The sequence below is a fragment of the Trachypithecus francoisi genome, unplaced genomic scaffold, assembly GCF_009764315.1.
Source record: "Trachypithecus francoisi isolate TF-2019V2 unplaced genomic scaffold, Tfra_2.0 Lachesis_group4, whole genome shotgun sequence".
NCBI classification, from domain to species: domain Eukaryota; kingdom Metazoa; phylum Chordata; class Mammalia; order Primates; family Cercopithecidae; genus Trachypithecus; species Trachypithecus francoisi.
This window is the reverse complement of record NW_022681469.1, coordinates 14,268,951-14,289,227: the sequence shown is the minus strand read 5'-3', so window position 1 is coordinate 14,289,227 and position 20,277 is coordinate 14,268,951. Positions and strand designations below refer to the sequence as shown.

The window sequence follows — 20,277 nt, the reverse complement described above, 5'->3', positions numbered from 1 at the left end:
GTCTTACTGGTGCAGGTAACCTTGTTCATACTTGAATAAGATGTTCTTACCCAGCTTTTTCTACTGTAAAGCTACTTTCTTTTTGCAGTTAAATATCTTCAGGTAGATACTTTGGAATTATGCACGTATCCTTAACTTAAAATATATATATATTTTTTATTATATATGAATGCTAACACATAAATATACATATGAAAATATAGATTTGTATGTATGTATGAGTTCGTATACATGTTTTCCTGACTCTAGTCACTGAGAGGACCTTGAAGCAACTGACACCACAGTAGCAATGAGCACAGGTAGCCCCGAGATCTTGGCTTCTAGATACCATTCTCCAATAAGGGGTCAAGGCACCTTGAAGTGGTTGATTCTGGGGCTGGGGCAGGGAACAAACAAGATGAGCCTAGAGCATCCTGCAGTGCCAGAAATTAAGAATGCTCAGAAAGAATGGGAATATATCAAATGGACCCAGGAACCAAACTGAACTTCTAATCGCCAAAGCTAGAACACTGAGCAACAAAATAAACAGCATCGAATTATAATACATAAAATACCTATATATTCATACTGATATAAATTATAATAAATTTAAAATAAATGGAGCAGCTTTTCCTTACAAAAAAAATCCAATTAATAAATGTAAAAGGCAGTCAGGCGCAGTGGCTCACACCTGTAATCCCAGCATGTTGGGAGGCCAGGGCGGGCGGATCACAAGGTCAGGAGTTGAAGACTAAGACCAGCCTGATCAACATGGTGAAACCCCATCTCTACTAAAAATACAAAAGTTAGCCGAGCATGGTGGCACATGCCTGTAATCCCAGCTACTCAGGAGGCTGAGGCAGAAGAACTGCTTGAACCTGGGAGGTGGAGGTTGCAGTGACCCAAGACCAGGCCACTGCACTCCAGCCTACACAACAAAGCAAGACTCCATTTAGAAAATAGAATAAAAATAAATGTAAAAGGAAAGAGGCAAAGAGAAAATCACCATTAGAACAGCACAGTAATAATTGTTGCAGACAAAAACCCATCGAACAATGAGATATAAAAATACTGAGCCAAAGTTTGAGAAGAAACAGGATACGTGCATAATTCCAAAGTATCTACCTGAAGATATTTAACTGCAAAAAGAAAGTAGCTTTACAGTAGAAAAAGCTGGGTAAGAACATCTTATTCAAGCATGAACAAGGTTACCTGCACCAGTAAGACACATTAACATAACATACCCTTAACATCATGCACTGAAAAGGGCACATCGTCTCTGTGGGCCTCTTGCCAACAATGCATTACTTAAACCTAATCATGAGGAAACACGAGACAACCCCAAATTTAGGGACATTCTGCAAAATAACTGGCCACTACTCTCCAAAAGTATCCAGGCCACGAAAGACTTGGAAAGATTAAGGAGACGTGGCAAGTAAATGCAATGCGGGATCCCGGATTCCATCCTACACCAGAAAATGAGTATTAGTGAAAAAACTGGTGGACACTGAATACAGCTTGTAGTTTCATCAATAGCATTATATCAATGTTAATTTTCAATTTGTGGTTATGCAGTATGTTAACATTTGTAGAAACCAGGTGAAAAGCATAAGGGAATTCTACTATTTTTGCAACTTTTTAGTAAATCTAACATCTCAAAATATTTCTTCAATGTGGTTCCTGGATCTCTTTACTAAGGGCTCCAAGAAGGGCATACCAGGAAGGCAATCCCTGACGTAGAAGCTTGCCTTGCACACGCTAATGTTACACTGCATGTAACATTAGTATGTTATGAAGTATAATATTATGGTTGCAGGAAGATAGTTAGAATAATAAAATTCACTGTAGATAAAACAAAATGGAATAAAATGCACTCCTTCCACAAAATTGATTGCATGAAATTATGTATATAAGGTGGTAAACCACTCCGTTATATTGATGGTACCCAAACCACACCCCTAATATCCAAGTGCTTGTACACCTAGCTCCCAGCTGGGTCATGGGATTGCTTTGGCAGTGTAACGTTAGCATGCATAAGGTAAGCTTCTACATCAGGGATTACTTTCCTGGTAGGCCCTTCTTGGAGTCCTTAGTAAAGAGATCCAGGAGCCACATTGGAGAAATCATGTGGAAAGACAGGCCCAGCCAGGCCTTTTCCAGGCCTACCAGAAAAGGCACCTAACAGGTAAGTAAAGAAGCCATCTTAAACGTTCCAACCTCAAAAGGTGGCAACTGGAACAGAAGAAAGACCCACCTGATCCAGCCCAGATTGCAGAATCATGAGGAAAAAATAAATCATATTGGGTGATATACATAGTTCATACAACAGTCAGCTGTCTGTTAAAGGTTTCGGTGTGTGTAAGATTCTCTGCTTTATAAGAAAGACAGTTTTGGAAACACAGCAGACTAAGCTGATAAATAATTCTTTTTTTTTTCTTTTTTTTTTTTTTGAGATAAGAGTCTCGCTCTGTCACCCAAGCTGGAGTGCAGTAGTGCGATCCCGGCTCACTGCAACCTCCGCCTCCCGGGTTCAAGTGATTGCCCTACCTCAGCCTCCCAAGTAGCTGGGATTACAGGCGCGCACCACCATGCCCGGCTAATTTTTGTATTTTCAGTAGAGACGGTGTTTTACCATGTTGGCCAGGCTGGCCCTCAAACTCCTGACTTCGGATGATCCACCCCCTTGGCCTCCCAAAGTGCTGGAATTATAGACATGAGCCACCACACCCGGCCCATATACAGAACTATTTTAGCATGAACCCCTCTAAATGCTGGATGAAACAGAATAAATAGATAAATACTGCTCTCTAAAAACACAGCTGCCCTCACAAGAGAGGGAAATCCCCAAGTTTGTGTGTAACTGGGCTCAGGGGTTGCCAAGTGGAAATCTGAAGCCAGAATAACAAACTCATGAGCAGATGCTGCTGAGGCTCAGTGGCAAGACCTGGGAGTGAAGGAAGTCTAGCCAAAGGCTGTGGGCCTTATAGGTTAGGATTTTGATACCAATGCAAGGACAGGGGAAAAAAAATCATGGGACATGCAAGGTAGAGATTTGGAGATGAGCAGCCTGGCAAGTCAACTTAAAGTCAACTCATTGTCTAAATATATGTGGTAGGATGCTTAGCATATGAGGCATAAAGATAAATAAGAATTCATGCCACTCCCCTCCAAGAGCATAGCTAAGCACACAGATCAACTACAGTATCACTCAATAAGTGACACTGCCTTGTGATCCTCAATTTACTTTTCTCTGAATTATCTTCCTCTCCAAAAGCTTAAAAATAGGCAATCCTTTCTCTTAAACACAAAGAGCACACATAGGAATATCAAAAGAAAAAAAACATAAATACGAGAATAAAAAAAGTTATGTCCCAAACCACTACAACTACATCTCAGGTATTTATGACATATATCACAGCCTTGGTAAGTTAACGCATAGAAGATTACCAAGTAATGTTTAATGTAAGTGCCTGACTGCCCATTAAAATTTGAATGTCAGCTAAAAGCAAATAATTTGGTGGCATGCTACTATCATTTTTATATGCTTTAGCACATACTCAGACCACCTAGTTATCTTAAAATAGTGCCTGACCAATGATATGAACACAGTGAATAAAACTGAGACATTAGGAATGGTTCAATACAAAATAAGCATCTCAGGTAGGAGAATAAAAAAATCTCAAAGCAGACTATACGGTGGGACAAAGGACAGTATCAGAGAAACCTGTCAATAAGTAACAAGGCCTCATCGCTAGCTGGAATTCAGGAGCAAGAATGTCATTATTTGACAAGCTCTGGAATGGGCAGAAAACCAAGAGCAAGGTAAACTCCCAAATCCAGAGAAACGACATTCCTGGGAGTATTATAAAAAGGCTTCCAAGAAAAAGCAGGAATTGAACCACTTAATCTGAGATCAAAGATGGCAAATATATCCTGGTAACTTTCACCTCGAACACTCAGATCCCAACTACAAGCAAGATTACAATGATTCCAAACCTTGAATATTTGGCTAGAGCTCCTGGAAGTCATCCTGTGGCCAATTCTGTCCACTGTTTCCACCATATCCATCCGTCCAACTTCTCTGTCAGTACCACTTCAGTTCATTTAGTTGCTAGTATGCCCATATCCCAGTCCCAGAAGATGAACTGTTCCTGGCCAAAATCAGTCAGAACAGGATTCCACGTGATTGCTTTGTAGGAATAGCCCCATAACCTAGTTCTGGCCAATATAAAATAAAATAAGTCAATCATGTGGACTGTGGATCTTCTGAGAAGGCTTTTGGTTTTCTGATATAGGGGGATGAACCAGGTTGGCATGACCCTTTTTAAAATCCCTCCATACTTTTCTTTCTGCTTAGAATGCATCCTTGATGCCTCAACTTGTAATAACTACCTCGCCTCTAATGAGATCACAAGCATGAGGCTAACAGCCAACACAGAAAGACAGAAGAGCAAAGAATAGGCCTGCATCCCTATCAACGGTGTATAGCAGCTACGCCAGCTCTCCACCACCTACCTCCAGATTCATCGTTTAAGGAAAATCAGTTTTTAATTGTTCAACCTACGGTGAGATGAGTTTCCCTATTACTTACATCCAAATGCATTCCTTAGCTGATGTACTGTTTCCCACTAAGGATAGTGATAGACTCACTGACCAGGTTGAGAATAAACTTAAAGTGATCTCAGAGACAAGAGATGTATAGATTGGGGGAAAAAAAGTCTTCAAACAGAAATAAAACTCTATCAGCCATACCACATATACACATACAAAATCAGTATTGTGGTAGTGGTTACCCAACAGGCTCTGCAGCCAGACTACTTGGGTCTAAACCTCTACTCTGCTGCTTCCTGCACATGTGACCTTGGGCAAGGTAGTCAATCTCTCTGTATCTATCTCAGCATTCTCATTTCTAAAATGGGGGTAACAGTATATTCCCCTTAAGAATATTTATGAGAATAGCTGGGCACAGTGGCTCACGCCTATAATCCCAGCACCTTGGGAGGCTGAGGTGGGCAGATCACCTAAGGTTGGGAGTTTGAGACCAGCCTGACCAACATGGAGAAACTCTGTCTCTACTAAAAATACAAAAAATTATCGGGCGTTGTGGCACATGCCTGTAATCCCAGCTACTCGGGAGGTTGAAGCAGGAGAATCACTAGAACCCAGGAGGCGGAGGTTGCGGTGAGCCGGGAACGCGCCATTGCACTCCAGCCTGGGCAACAAGAGCGAAACTCTGTCTCAAAAAGAGAAAAAAAAAAAGATGACTGTGAGAATAAATAAGGTAATACATGGAAAACTTGGAACAGTTCCTTGCATACAGTAAGCTCTCAGAAAATACTAGTAATCATCTGTATTATGCAAACATATATAAATATATAAAAATGAATGATACAGTTTATGCAGCGCAAACATGACTCAAATTGTGTGGTACAAGTGAGCAGAAAATTCCTCAGAGAACTCACCCACCTCTAACATGTTGTCTCAACTGAGCAGTGCTTCTGTGTCTGTTAATAGCTGCATCAGCAGCTCTAACTCTTGGATGGCATAAAAATGATGCAATTTCACAACAAGAAGATTGACTAAACATAAGCCATTTACACTTCAAAACGCAGTGCAAGGGCAAAAGTGTAACGTCGGATCTCATCTCAAGTATTGTTCTTACCTGGCAAGTGGAAACAATAACTCATCTCCTAACAGTAATAGAAAGGTTAAATTTATGATAGGCTTCAAGTATACAATACCACCATATGCCTAATCCTTTCATAGTTATCTAGTGTCACAGTCTAATGCACATTTCAATGGAATCACTAGTTTCTATGAATGTCATTAGCATGAGCTGGTCTGCATATGGTTCCCTTCACCGGCATTTTTTTTTTTTTACCCAACAAGAATTGCCGCAGGCAGATTCTAACAGATCCACTGAAACAGACAACACTAAATCAGATGAATTGATATTAGGCAAGAAAGAACATTCAGAAACCAACTGTTCCTATGATAAGAGTAATTTGGATCAAGACAGACAGCAAAAATTAAAGGCGGAAACTATTTTATAGTTTTGAACAAAACAGTATAAATATTCCACCAGGCTTCCCACACCCTAACTACTTTGGTTTTGTAAGCTACTTTAGAGCTTTGGGTATGGGACACCTACTTGTAAATTCCCACTGCCATCTCATTTTTCTCAGTCCAAATCTACGCCTGATGTTCCTATGTAAATATTCCTAGCCTTGTACTTCAGTCTAGGTCAGCTTCTTTTACTTTCCATTCCTTGAATATCTCATGAAGCCTAAATATATTCTATTCTATTTCCAAATTTTAGTTAGAATTTTAGAAGTTTAAAATTTGAAGGAGAAGAAAGCGTTTTCAGAGTTGACTCCAGCACTCGCTGGTTTGGGGAAATAAAGTCCTATCTACAGTTAGAAGGTAATACTTAGCACACTGCGATCAAGCATATGGAAATTAAAATGACCAAACTATATAATTGCTGTCCAAATGGAAAGTTATGACTACTGGATACATTTCACTTTTTCAGAAAGCAAGTGAGGGAATATAAATACAATTACAGATGGTCCTGGAGTTCATTTCACCTCCTTCCCTTCCCCAGTTTCTGGATCTTTTCAAGGAGCTAGTTCAGCAGCTCGGACTTAACAATGCAAAAATAGGCTGAAATTATCAGCTTAGCAACACAAGCTCTCCACTCTAGTAACCTGGAAGTTCCCAGACACACAGTGTCACACAGTCACCTGGAGGTCCCAGCAAACATGTGCAACTTTTGTGGGGGTGGGAGGGCAGCAGTTGAGACTCCTCTCCTGGAATGATTACCAGGGCACCCTGCAGCACAGGCGAGCCTAGCTTAAGTCCTTTCTATGGGATGAGCACCTGAGGAATCCCCCAAGCTCCAAGGTATGTGTGACCCGCCCACTTTGCACATTGTCCTCAAAGGCTCCATGCTATGCTTTTACAGATGCATTTTTACTTTTAATTCTCATGGTCTATGACGGGTCATTTATAGATAAAGAAACCGACTTCAAAGAAAGTTCAGATGACCGATTTACTCACCTTTTAAATTAACGACAAATTAAGAATTTAACTGGCGCTTAAAGAGTGATTTCGAAAAAGTTTAGAATCACGACCTTCATGCAAATATAAAAGGAACACATGCCAAAGATATTATTCAGCTCATCAATTAATGAGGTTATGAGTACAAACTTGAGAGAGAGAGTGTGTGTGTGTGTATGTGTGTGTGGGCAGAGTATTCCCGAAATCAGTGGTGAATCTGGTTACAAGAAAAGTTCCCAAGCTGACTGGCAAAGCATTCAGGGTGCCTCACTGAAGCAACAGGGGACACTGTACAAACTGCTAACAGGTTTTTTGGACCTCATTACTTAATAGAAGTTACTATGAGATATTTGGTGCTGGTGGCCCCATGAAAAAATTACTGAGACGCTGAAGACTAAAACTGGAAGTTTAGTAATCTCTACTATAGAGCAATGAAACATTCTATCTGGGGCTATTTCTTCAGGGTGGAAATCAATTCTATCCCACTGCACAAAATGCCATTTGCATTATTATAGATAAGAATCGTGGCCGGGCACGGTGGCTCACGCCTGTAATCCCAACATTCTGGGAGGCCAAGGTGGGTGGATCATGAGGTCAGGCGTTCAAAACCAGCCTGGCCAAGATGGTGAAACCCCGCCTCTACTAAAAATACAAAACTTAGCTAGGTGCAGTGCCAGGCGCCTGTAATCCCAGCTACTCAGGAGGCTAAGGCAGGAGAATTGCTTAAACCCGGGGAGCAGAGGTTGCAGTGAGCCAAGATTGCACCACTGCACTCCCGCCTGGACGACAGAGTGAGACTCCATCTAAAAAAAAAAAAAGAATCATTTGCATGACTATTCGTTAACTTCTATCCCTACAATGTTGCAAAACTGCCTAATCAAAAAAAAGTGAAAGGTATACACCCTGTATCTAGTCACTTCAGGATCCACTAACCAAGCCCAGCGTTCCACTGAAAAGACTCCTAGTAATCTTTTCTGATCATTTTCAAGTCTTGGACAATGTTTTCCACCTTAGATTACGGGCGGTACTACCAAGAGTACTGCAAAAATCGTGATGTGGGAGTGAAAAAAGCAGCAGCAGCTATAATCCATGAGTATTTCCATCCAGAGTTGCAAAGCTTCCACTGCCAGCAAGGACATACTGAAGCAACACGCTAGTGTGCTGATACTGCCACATAACCTGCTACAGCCTTTCTGGAAAGCCACCTAGGAACATGTACTGGAAACCCTAGAGGCTCATAACTTTATTTAATTCTACTCCCAGAATTATACACTCCGCATACAATCAGAAGTGGACTAAGGTACATAAACATCTCACGGTGTTAATCACAAAAATAAAAATTTTAAAACAATTTACCACCTTAAATATGTATTTCTTCTTTCCAGACACCTTCAATAAACCCCCAAATCCTTCCTATGTGATGCAAGGTTGCCCCTGCATGTCTCTTATCATACTGTACTCTAATGTCTCACTTGCTTCTCCATTTGCCCTACTAGGCTCTAATCTCCGTGAAACCTTGGGCCATGTATTTCAATTGCATGGATTTAGTGTGATGCCACATGCGTAACAGACAATGTTGGCTCAATGAATAAAATGTTAAACAGCCTGAAAACATATGTGTCCCCTATAGAAAAGAAACCATAATTACAAGTATTAACAAGTATTTTCCACAAAGAGGTCATTTTAATTCCATTTTCAAATGGCTTTGATACATTCTGACTTATAGTAACCAATTCAGATGCCAGATTCATCAAAAAAAAAAAAAAAAAAGGTGAGGTCAGAAAAGGCTTTACTAACTTCAAACTTCACAACTCCTCAACTATCATTCCCCAAAATCAAAAGCATGGGCTTATTTAATAGGATGGTATCATCCAGAGAAAAGAATGTGATCATGTGACTACTTTCTTTGACTTCAAGCCATATCTAGAAGAATGTATTCAGTCACAGATGTCTCATTTGTAAAGGGATACTCAGGAATTGAAAAGCCTGAAGAGGCATAACTTACAGAACATCTCTCTGGTTAACAATCTTCCAAAAGAAAATTGTTCGCATGATTTTAACACCCAAACTTTATAGAGTGTATATGTTGCATAATATAGTAATTTTGGGCCAATAATTACAAAGGATAATTTTAGATTTACTTCCCCCAAACTCAATAAAACACCAAAACAAAATTATATATATGAAAAGCCTGAAGTCACATCTTAACCAACTACATTGATAGAATATCAGCATTACATGTACACATTTTGAAAGGCAGACCAAGGGCCAAAAAAGTGGATATGCACCTCAGATGTTGCTGATATGGAAAAAGGTACCACCTCACCGCACTCAGGTGAGCCATCCTCTGCCACTGGGTATGTGTCCTGAATGCATTAGCACACTATACATTTCCACAGACAACAATAAAGCTCAAAAGAAAACCACTGGATGTTAATCGTTGAAAAGAAGTTCTAGATAATGATAAATGTTATCATTAAATGTGATGGAGGGTGTTTTTGTTTTAATTATTTTAAAAGGAAGTTGCTATTCCTCTTAGGTAGTGCCTTTCACATTTTAAGGAACATTAAAGGCTGACAGAGGGTGTTATTAAAATGTAGATTTTTATTCAGTCAGTATGAAGTGGGGCCTGAGATTCTGCTTTTCTTACAGGCATTGAGGCATGCCAATGTTACTGGCCTAAGAATTTCAATGTAAGTAACAAGATTTTACAGCACCATACAAAGAAATTTATAAACTTAAACAAGGTATGCAACTGTGCGACCTTCCATTTTCCTGCCCCTGCTTCCTCTTTTCTTCTTTAATCCCAAAGCACTGATTGTTTCCCCTGATGATTTATCAAGACCTTCCTCTTCAGGATTCTCAATATCCTGCAGAAGCTGCAATTTAAAATAACAAAAACAGGCCAGGCATGGTGGTACAGCTGTAATCCCAGCACTTTGGGAGGCCGAGGCAGGCAGATCACCTGAGGTCAGGAGTTCAAGAGAACCCTGGCCAACATGGGGAAACCTTGTCTTTACTTAAAAATACAAAAATTAGCCGGGCGTGCTGGCACGCGCCTGTAATCCCAGCTACTCAGGAGGATGAGGCAGGAAGATTGATAGAACCCGGGAGGCAGAGGTTGCAGTGAGCCAAGATTGTGCCACTGCACTCCAGCCTCAGCAACAGAGCGAGATTCTATCTCCAAAAATAAAATAAAATAAAATAAGAAAAACAGGCCAGACATGGTGGTGCATCTGTAATTCCAGCACTTTGGGAGGCCAAGGCAGGCAGATCACCTGAGGTCAGGAGTTCGAGAGAACCCTGGCCAACATGGCGAAACCCAGTCTCTACTAAAAATACAAAAATTAGCCGGGCGTGCTGGCACCCAACTGTAGCCCCAGCTACTGAGGAGGATGGGGCAGGAGGATCGATAGAACATAAGAGACAGAGGTTGCAGTGAGCCAAGATTGTGCCACTGCACTCCAGCCTGAGTAGAGTGAGACGCTGCCTTCAAAAAATAAAAATAAAATCATGCAAACAGGACCCTGTAAGCATTCTTGACGAAGACATCTGATTTTCCAGAAGCAGATCACTGATACCTACATTGGGATAGGTTGGAAAGCATCACATGAAAAGAAAATTTTTGATATGTCTTCCCATGCCTAGAATGGCTCCCAGTACACAGCAGGCAGGCACTCCAATAACTGTTCAACAGATGAGTATGATCTGGTTAAGATTTTTCAGTAATTGAAGGGTAATTAGGTAGAAGACAAGTAAAGATCTTCTATGCTATTTAAGGTGGAAAATAGAGAACTAAAGGTAAATTTCAGCTTATTTTAAATACACATTTTTAGTCATCAGTTGTCTGTCCAATAACGGTACATGTTTTCTCAAAAAGACTGAGCTATCTGAACATGTTCCAGCAAAAACACCAGATGGCTATCTCAGAGGATTACTAAGGAAGACACACACCAGGAACGGTAAATAGGTTGTAAAGGCCTCCCACCCATTCAAAGGATTCACTCACAGCATGTGTACTTGGAGTAGGAAGAAACTTTTTCTAGAACAGTTTTCCTATTTTGAAAAAAGAAAAAAAGTTTTTTGGCAGCAATTGGGCTGGCAAGCCAAAACCTTACACATGACCTATACGAGTAAATCAAAAGCTTAAATTCACTGGAAGTCCTAAAAACAAAAGAAACGATTCCACTGTGAAAAATGAATACCTTCAAAGACAATGGTGTGATAAAGATACAGAAATACGCAGAATGAAATCCATTTGTTTCAGCATTTGTTTGCCACCTACAAAGAATAACTTTCGGATGCATTCTACCAACAGCAACAAAAAAAATAAAATTTATTTGATGGGAAGTTAATGCACAAACACACCTCATTTTCCTAGAAAACCTCAAAGATATCTGGTGTTAATGTGTCAATACCCACAGATTTTTTTGGTGTAATTACGCTGTAACATTTTATCACTGTGAATATTAAAACCACTCCCACAGGCTCACTTGATATTTTTAATTGTTTCATCTAAAAAAAAAAAACAACCCATTCTTTCTAATAATGCTACAAAATATAAATTTAGATAATTTTTTAAAGATTTAAAATTATTTTTAAACTCACTTTAGAAGTTTTAGTTTCTAAAGGCATGGAACTATTAAAATGTTAACATGGAAAGATGGGGGGGGCAGGTGCCACAAGACTAAATACCACTGAATCAAAGGAAATTGATTGTCTAGATGATGTGGAAAAGATAGCTTATAAAGTTAATGAGATCTTATTTAAGGCAAGAGAAACAATTTGCTCATTAACAATGAGGATGCATCAAAATGTCATCAAATATAACTAATCTAATTAAAAGTACAGCACAAATCAAGGCAAATATGAAAAATAAAACAAAATATGAAGAAAAGTTAAACTACACCAAATACAATAAGTAATAAGTAAAAAAATAAGTAAAGGGTAGTTAACAGCAAGTCTTAGTAAATTAGAAATAGGCTGAAAGAAATAAAAAGGAAGGATTCCAACAATTATACCTTATATACCAAGAAAAACATGAACAGTCAACACAGGGAGTGTCCCGGAAGCGTTCCAGAGATTTGAGGGCTACGTAGGAGGATTTCTGATTGGGTAGGAGAGTACCATAAAATCCTCGAAGCTAGAATTCACAAATTCGTATCTTCCACTATCTTAGATAGCCCTTGATAACAAAAATATCACAATCCTTAAGCAGCAGATAAGGCTAATCCTTACACAGCAGCTTTAGCCAGAAATGTCTTTACCATACCAGATGAAAGTATCTTAAAAAACCAATCAACAACAATAACCCTGAAAGTTTTCTAGGTTTTAAAGCAGGCATACTGCTTTAAACAACAACAACAAAAGTCATTATAATATTAAGGGAAATAGCTAATCCGAAAACCTAGGTTTTAGTCCAGCTCTATCTCTAGTATCCATTCCCAAGGCTTTCTTTGGAAACAAAATATTCTTTTCCTTGCCTATCAAGTTCATTCCAAAGTTACAAGGCTACAAGTTGCTCCTTGCTAATATGAATAAAAACAAAACATTTGACAAATTATCACAAATTAAATATAGATCAAGTATGTCTAATAAAAATTTATCATCTGAATTGAGATGTGCTAGATATGTAAACTACACACTGGAGTTTGAAGATTTTGTGCAAAAAAAAATGTAAACTATAGCATTAGTAATGATTTCTATTGACCACATGTCAAAATAATAGAATTTTAGATTAGATTAGATAAGACATAAAATTAAAATTTGTAACCTTTTTAATGAGACTATTAGAAAGTTTTGAATTACATGACGCGTGAAATTACATTTCCATTGTGTTGTACTAAACAGCCTGTTATATACTGAAATCCTTCACAGTAAGATTTGTCAACCCTTTTTTATTTTCCTACAACATCTACTACAGTGTGGCCCATAAGGGATAAACAGGAATGAACAGAAAAACCCTTGTATATAAGTAGAAAACAGCAACTAAATAAGGCCAAAATTGACTCTCTGCTTCATATACCACCTATATGCTATTAGAATTACATGTTAAAACCTCTTTTTGGGAAATCATGGTAATACTGAAATATGGACCCAGTCGATTTTTTTTTTTTAGTTTACAACTGAAAAGCTAACTGACATACTCTATTTGTTATGAGCTAAATTGTGCCCACCCACCCCCCGACTCCCACCAAATTCATAAGTTGAAGTCCTAACTCCCAGAACCGCAGAACATGGCTATATTTGCAGACAAGATCTTTAAAGAAGTAAATACAATACAGTGAAGTCAGATGGGTGGGCCTCCCACAGTGCTGGGAATACAGGCGAGAGCCACCACTCCTGGCTAAACATAGCACTTTTATTTGCCAATCACGCCTCAATAAAGTTGAAAAAATAAAAATAAAAAGATCAGTATTCTTAGTAAACTAGAAATTAAAACCTCTGTAACTGCTGTGTCTTGAGTTTGTGAAATAAGCACATGGCAAATAACTGTTCTGAGATTTGACTATTTATTTACCTTTATGTTGGCTATGAAGTGTGTAAAGTAAATAGACTTTACTTTTTTAAAAAAAGTTTAAAGCATACTAATTTCTGAACATAAATCTTCATGATAAAAACTGAAATGATCACAGGCACTGAAGAACACAGCAAAAAGTTTAGATGTCTGAGAATATGACGAAAAGTCACCTACGTTTACAAGGCCTCAAACAGCAATAGTACACTCTTACCGGTTAAATATTCTGTATTAATTTAAAAATAAAACCCTTCAGATGAAAAGTTTAAAAAGACAAAAAATACTTAAAATGCCTGAATTCTTACATGTCACCATTACATGCTTTACACACAGTTTAATTTTCACAACCCTCCTTGGAAAGTGTCATTCTCCCTATTTTAATCATGAGAAAATCAAAATGTAAAGAACTGCAACCAGAATATATTTTTTAAAAACTCCTAAAATACGTTTGTATAAAAAAGGAAAGACAATCTAATTGAAAAAATGAGTAAGAGCCGTAAGCACTTCAGAAGGCATGCAAAAAGTCAATGAACACATTATGAGAAATCTGTCATAAGGAAAACGACAAAAATCACAGAAACATCTTTATACACACCCACCAGAATGGCTACAATTTAAGAATAATAATTCTAAGGATTGGCAAAGATCATTCTAGGTGGCAAATTTAGCATGAGCTAAGGGAAAATGCTGAAGAACAAATGTTCCTATAAGGAAATAGTGGGTGTGTGAGTTTACCTTAGTACAAAGAGGGGACTGCACTATCACAGTGACTATGGTTAATAAACAATATATTGTACACTTGAAAACTGCCTTCAAGATAAGGACTTTAACCTATATTTGGTTGGCACATCAGAACCATGACATCAATGACACATCTAAATGAGTTTTAAAGTACAGTAGTCCCCCCTTATCTGTATACAACCTGCACACACCCTCCTGTATACTTCAAATCATCTGTAAACTAGACTGTCTGTGGCCAGTTACGAACCCACCCACACAGTAGGGCAGGAAGGAGTGAAGCTGAGCTCTACCTCCTGTCAAATCAGCAGGACATGAGATTCTCACATGACCCCAAAGCCTGCTGATCTGTCACTATATATACTACATGTAATAATATATACCTATATGCATTATATATTACAATGCAATAACAACAGAAATAAAGTGCACAATCAACGTAAGGCTTCAGTCATCCTGAAACCACCACCACCACCCACCCCTCCACTGGTCCACAGAAAAACTGTCTTCTACAAAACCAGTTCCTAGTGCCAAAAAAGGTGGGTGACTCGCTGCACTGGAGTTCTTAGAATATATCACTCTAGGATAAGGGGAGATTACTGTTTATAAAAAGCTGCTTTGTATAGAATGTTCCATAGGCAGAAGACACAGAAACTTTCAAAAACTATCTCCTTCTCTGCGATAAATGTCTCTTCCTCCACAATCTGATTCTACCCTTGCTGTTCAACCACGTTCTTTCAAAACCCTCATGAGCACGCTCCAACCTAGTCACACTATCTCTCACTCACCACCATGTCCGTTTTCATGTCCAGATGCAGCACTGAGCTCCCCCTCTAGGATGGCCCATCACCTGCAATGCTCTTCTGGAAACCTCCGTGCTTCTCTCCATTTAAATCCAGTGCTCTTTTGGAGGCCCAGCTGATGTCGGACTTACCCCATGATTTATTTGCCGACTCCAGCCTGCCTCTCATCCCGGTCTCTACAGTTCCTATGTGGGTTCTATAATACATAATTCAACATCTCACTGGAATCTTATGTTTTGTTCTTGACAATCAATTAGACCATAAACTCCTGGATAGAGGGGACCACTTCTTCCAATTTTGTATCCCCCTCAGCACCTAGTACCAAAGAATATATAGCAGTTAGCTGATAGATCCTCTTGATAACCAGAAATGCAGACATGCCCTTTGGCCTAGCAACTGCATTTCTAGAAATTGACACTACTAAAATACATAAACATGAAAAATAGTAGGATCAAAGACATGCATTGTAATCTGTCATAGTACAAACTGGAAGTAACTAACACAAATGTCTATTAACACGAGTGAGGCCAGGCATAGCAGCTCATGCCTGTAATCCCAACACTCTGGGAGGCCAAGGCAGGAGGACTGCTTGAGCGCAGGAGTCAGAGGTTACAGTGAGCAATGACCATACCACTGCATTCGAGCCTGGGCAGCACAGCAAGATCCTATCTCTAAAAAAAAGAAAAAAGAAAAAAAAGAATGCCCAGTGAATTTGAGTCCATACTGCCCATTAAATAAACAAAACAGTTGAGATATCTATACACACAGACATAACAAAGTAGTAGGTGAAAACAGGTGCAGAAAAGGGTATTCAATAGGCCTATTTTTGTTTATTCATACACACAAAATGTAAAAGAACACATAAATTTTTACATTGATAATGTCTGGTAACTAGGATACACTTTTTACTTAGTTTGAAAAAAAAATAAAAAAACAAAGAGCACATATGATGTTTGTAGTAACAAATATTTATATATTTTAACTCACTGCCCCCAAACAGTAATTTACAAACAATTTGTAATATAAACCCATTTTGTTTAAAGTATGAGAAATAATAGCTATTTCTGGAACAGGGAATACAGGAAACTTTCACATTCTAGGGTAGATAGTTTTTTTCCTTAAATAATGGGCACTTATTTTAGTTACGAAAAAAATAAATAAATAACTTTAAAAAGAATTCCATCTTTCCCCGAGCTGGTGATCATCCCAGAGGGTTTTGGTCCACAAAACTTTTCTTAGCAACTTCTTAATCTGTAGAGAACTACCTTTATTGCTGGACTGCCCACTATACTGAATCTTAGTAAGCATTACAGATAACACCAACAAATCAAATTCATAGAAGCTGCTATCAGAAAAACTTCCCTGCCAGATGAGTATTAAACACTAAATCTGTTTGATAAAGGGAATCTCTCCAATAAAAAATTAACCTCAAAAATTTACTGAATTACTGTAAAAGACCCGGCATTACACTAGCCCTTACAGTAACAGCTCTGTTGTTAAACACCTTGTACTTATCTAGAGTAATCACAAACTTGCCCGAATCCTTGCTTCAAGGTCAAAACTACAGATAAGGCAAGAATGAATCCTACATAGTTTTACCCATAGGAACAACAGGAGGAAACTGTGAGAACCACCCAAGGGAGCACTGAATTCTGTTCCCTGGATCTCTACTTCACATATCACCATTTCCCTACCGGCCCTGTTCCAATGTGGAACTTACAAATGTCCTGACTTAAGCAGTCAAGGCCTTCCCCACTAAGCGTCTAATAAAAACAAAGGGGCAGAGCTATCTGCTCCCTCCTTTTCCATCTCAGCATCCACCCTGAGATTCAACTGCCTTTTTGCTTTCCCCTCAAACTTACTGCTGAACAGCTGATAGCTACTGAAGCTAAGTGCTTGATTTGTACTAATTCATTTATACACATAATAACCCTATGATGTATTCCTATATTACAGATGAAGAAATGGAAGTACAAGATCAAATAACTACTAAGTGGCAAAGCTAGGATTTAAACCCAGATATTACAGTTCCTCAATATAATCTTTATTGCGCAGCAGTCAGTATCTCTGATACATGTCTTTTAACCGAGAAACCATCAGAAATCTTCAGACAGTAAGGCTCTGAGGTTTCAGTAATAAATCTGAAAGTCAACAGATCACTTGAATCAAATGTTTACTCTAGAAAATGCTGTTTGTCCTGGTAATACTGGATAAATGAGAACTAGCAAATTTGCAAAATGTGCTTGCCAATGCCTTTTGGGGTTTTGTTTGTTTTTGTTTTGAGATGGAGGATGGAGTCTCTCTCTCCCAGGCAGGAGTGCAGTGACGCGATCTCAGCTCACTACAACCTCCACCTCCCGGGTTCAAGCAATTCTCCTACAGTTCTCCTATCTCAGCCTCCCGAGTAGCTGGGATTACAGGCATGTGCCACCACACCCAACTTTTAGTAGAAACTATTTTTAGTAGAGACGGAGTTTCACCGTGTTAGCCAGGCTGCTTTCGGAGTTCCTGACCTCAGGTGATCGTCTTGCCTCAGCCTCCCAAAATGCTGGGATTACAGCCGTGAGCCACCGCGCCTGGCCTTTTTTTTTTTTTTTTTTTAACTTTTGAAAAGCTGTTTAAGGTAATAAACTCTCAACCTTTTAACCTACTAAAACAATAACCGGGTTAAGATTCTAGTTCTGTAACTGTTTTCCTTCACCTGTAGAATAAGACATAAACATGCATATAAAGCAGTTGGCATAACTGGGCGTGGTGGCAGGAGACTGGGATCACTTGAGCCCAGGAGTTTGAGACCAGCCTAGGCAACACAGGGAGACCCCTTCTTTACAAAAAATTTAAAAAGTGGCCAGGTCGGGTAGTGCACACCTGTAGTCCTAACTACTCCAGAGGCTGAGGTGGGAGGATCGCTTGAGCACGGGAGGTCGAGGCTGCAGTGAGCCATGATAGCAGCACTGCACTCCAGCCAGGGCAACAAAGTAAGACCTTGTCACAAACAAAAACATGACTTGAGAGTAAGGAGTCAATGTCACCTACTATTCCCAGCATGTGGAAAAACGTACAAGTTAAACTCAATGCCCTAAGCAAGACCCATGAATTCATGTTGACAGAAAACAAATGTAAACATTTAAACAATTATGCTTTCTGTTTAAATTTATGAAAGTTATAAATGAGAAAATAAAAACTAATAATTAAAAATACTTTAACATCACCAAATTATCACACAGTAGTCAATTACACAAGAATGAAGGCTAACAACCTGTCTCAAACTCATTCATTCCATCTATTTCCACGTGAAGTACCCCAAATGTCGTTTTCAAGTTTTTCTCTTTCCTGTGCCATGCCTTGCCTTACCTTTAACAATGAGATAGTCTTTGCTCTCCTTCTTTCCCCCACGCACCCTTACACAACGTTTCCCTTATCTAATTATGTGTTCATCTGAAGTTCCAGAGACTAATCTTGAAACAATTCAGGCGACTATTGAATTCTCCTCCACCTGGAGATTACTTCAAGGCTGCAGTTAATTTGCAACCCAATTATACTCCAGATGGCGCCAACCCATTCAGCAGATGAGGCAACAACCCGAGATAAATATCTGAGCAAGTCACAGAGACTGAGGCCTCCGAGCCCCAATGCCAAGCTCCCCTTTTTTAAGCCCTTGCATTTTCTCCAAATTTGAAATGTTTTCTTTAAGGCAGAAGCTTGGACCACTTCCCCATTGCTAGCTTTGGAAAGTAGTCACTTTCCTTTCCGGGCACTTCGTCCTTGTTGATTGGCTCGGCAAGCAGCAGAGCAGCCCAGCCTGCACTCGGTTACACAGTAATTTCAAATCTTAGAAGAATAAAAATCCTGAGTGTTATATACATTTAAAGCACTCGATATAACCATTTACCAATCTTTTATTAGGTAAGCTCGGGGCACTTTGAATGGATTAAAAATGCATCACGGTCAAGCAACGATGACCGTCCTTAATGCCTGCAATGTCTAATGTTCCGCTATGTTCCAGATCTGTTCGTGCTGCTGGTGGAGGCGCAACAGCCGGGAAGAGCTTACTGGGCTCCAGGCGGACTATACACACCATATCGTGTCATTTCGTCCTCACAGCAAGGACTGATACGTAAGCTCATTTTTCAGATGAGGAAAATGAGGCCGGCGAGAGGCTGATATGCTTAGCGGTACAGAGCTAGGAAATCAGGGACAGAACCCAGGCTGGAAGTCACGCTGGCTCTAGAGCCCCGTCCTTTCGACCTGTTCCCGTCGCTGGGGAGGGGCATGTCAGTGACACTAAAACGTGGAAAGAAATACAGTACCAGTGGAAAGCAGGGGCTCCAACGGGGTAAAGGCATGCTCCATAACGGATTATTGGCCTCTGCATTAAAAAAAAAAAAAAGTGAAGTTAGACTTTCTCAGTTCTAATTAAACACTGCGCAAAACCAATAGCACGGGAGACGCCTGAACCCGGCACTCGGCAGCGGCGCGCTTTGGGACCCAGGAGCCAGCTGAGCGGCGGCGCTGCACCCGGCGTTGGGACCCGCCAAGGCTAGCACGAAGCGCCGCCGCGGGCGGGGTTCCCCGGAGACCGGCGCGCGCGGGCTGCTGTGAAGTCGGAGGGCTTGCCCCTGCCGCCTCTGCCAGTGGATCCGTCACCATCCGGGAACCTGGGGAGCGAGAGGCGGCCGCCCCCTGCCGCGGCCCGCGCGCCTGGCGGCAGTCGCACTTACACAATGGCGGATGGAGCCACAGAGTGGGGAGCGCAGGCTGCGGTGGCTACGGCGATCAACCGCTCGGCGCGCGGCTAAGGAGCCTCGGCGCGCGGTCCTCGCTCGCAGGTTTTAGCCCCCGGGACGCGAGGTGGCCCCGCCCGCTTCCGGGAGCCGGAGGCAAGTGGGAGCCGTGCCCCGTGCTCTGTGTCCGGCACCACCCGCCTCAAGTCTCCAATGCTGCGTTCTCTGGGCTGGTTCTGCTAGCTGTAGCATTGCTGCCGGGCCCTCTGCACTCAGCTTTAGCAAGGAGGCCACCGTTTGCTACAAACTAAGTGGCGAATTCCCCATCACCCATGCTTGACCTGGCTTCCGAGCCAAACAAAACTACACTGTGCTGCTTACCGGTGTCCTCCCTGAGCCGTCGGGTTAAAAGCTTTGCTTCCTGGCCGGGCGCGGTGGCTCACGCCTGTAATCCCAG

The 20,277-nt window shown here is 40.5% G+C and overlaps 1 protein-coding gene across 2 annotated transcripts in view; it reads right to left on the bottom strand.

Annotated features, from left to right (window-relative positions):
* TPK1 (thiamin pyrophosphokinase 1) overlaps window positions 1-19,955 on the bottom strand; it is a 384,318-nt gene extending 364,363 nt beyond the window's left edge. The window contains exons 1-2 of one of the 2 annotated variants that reach the window (XM_033192495.1): window positions 19,818-19,955; window positions 19,407-19,465 (exon numbers count right to left, since the gene is read on the bottom strand). In XM_033192495.1, the coding sequence (XP_033048386.1) occupies window positions 19,407-19,449 (43 nt within the window). In that variant the 5' untranslated portion in view covers window positions 19,450-19,465; window positions 19,818-19,955. Of the gene's footprint in view, window positions 1-19,406; window positions 19,781-19,817 lie in introns of those variants that run through there. The other variant, XM_033192496.1, reaches the window with a different exon arrangement.
* Between the last annotated feature and the right edge of the window lie 322 nt (window positions 19,956-20,277).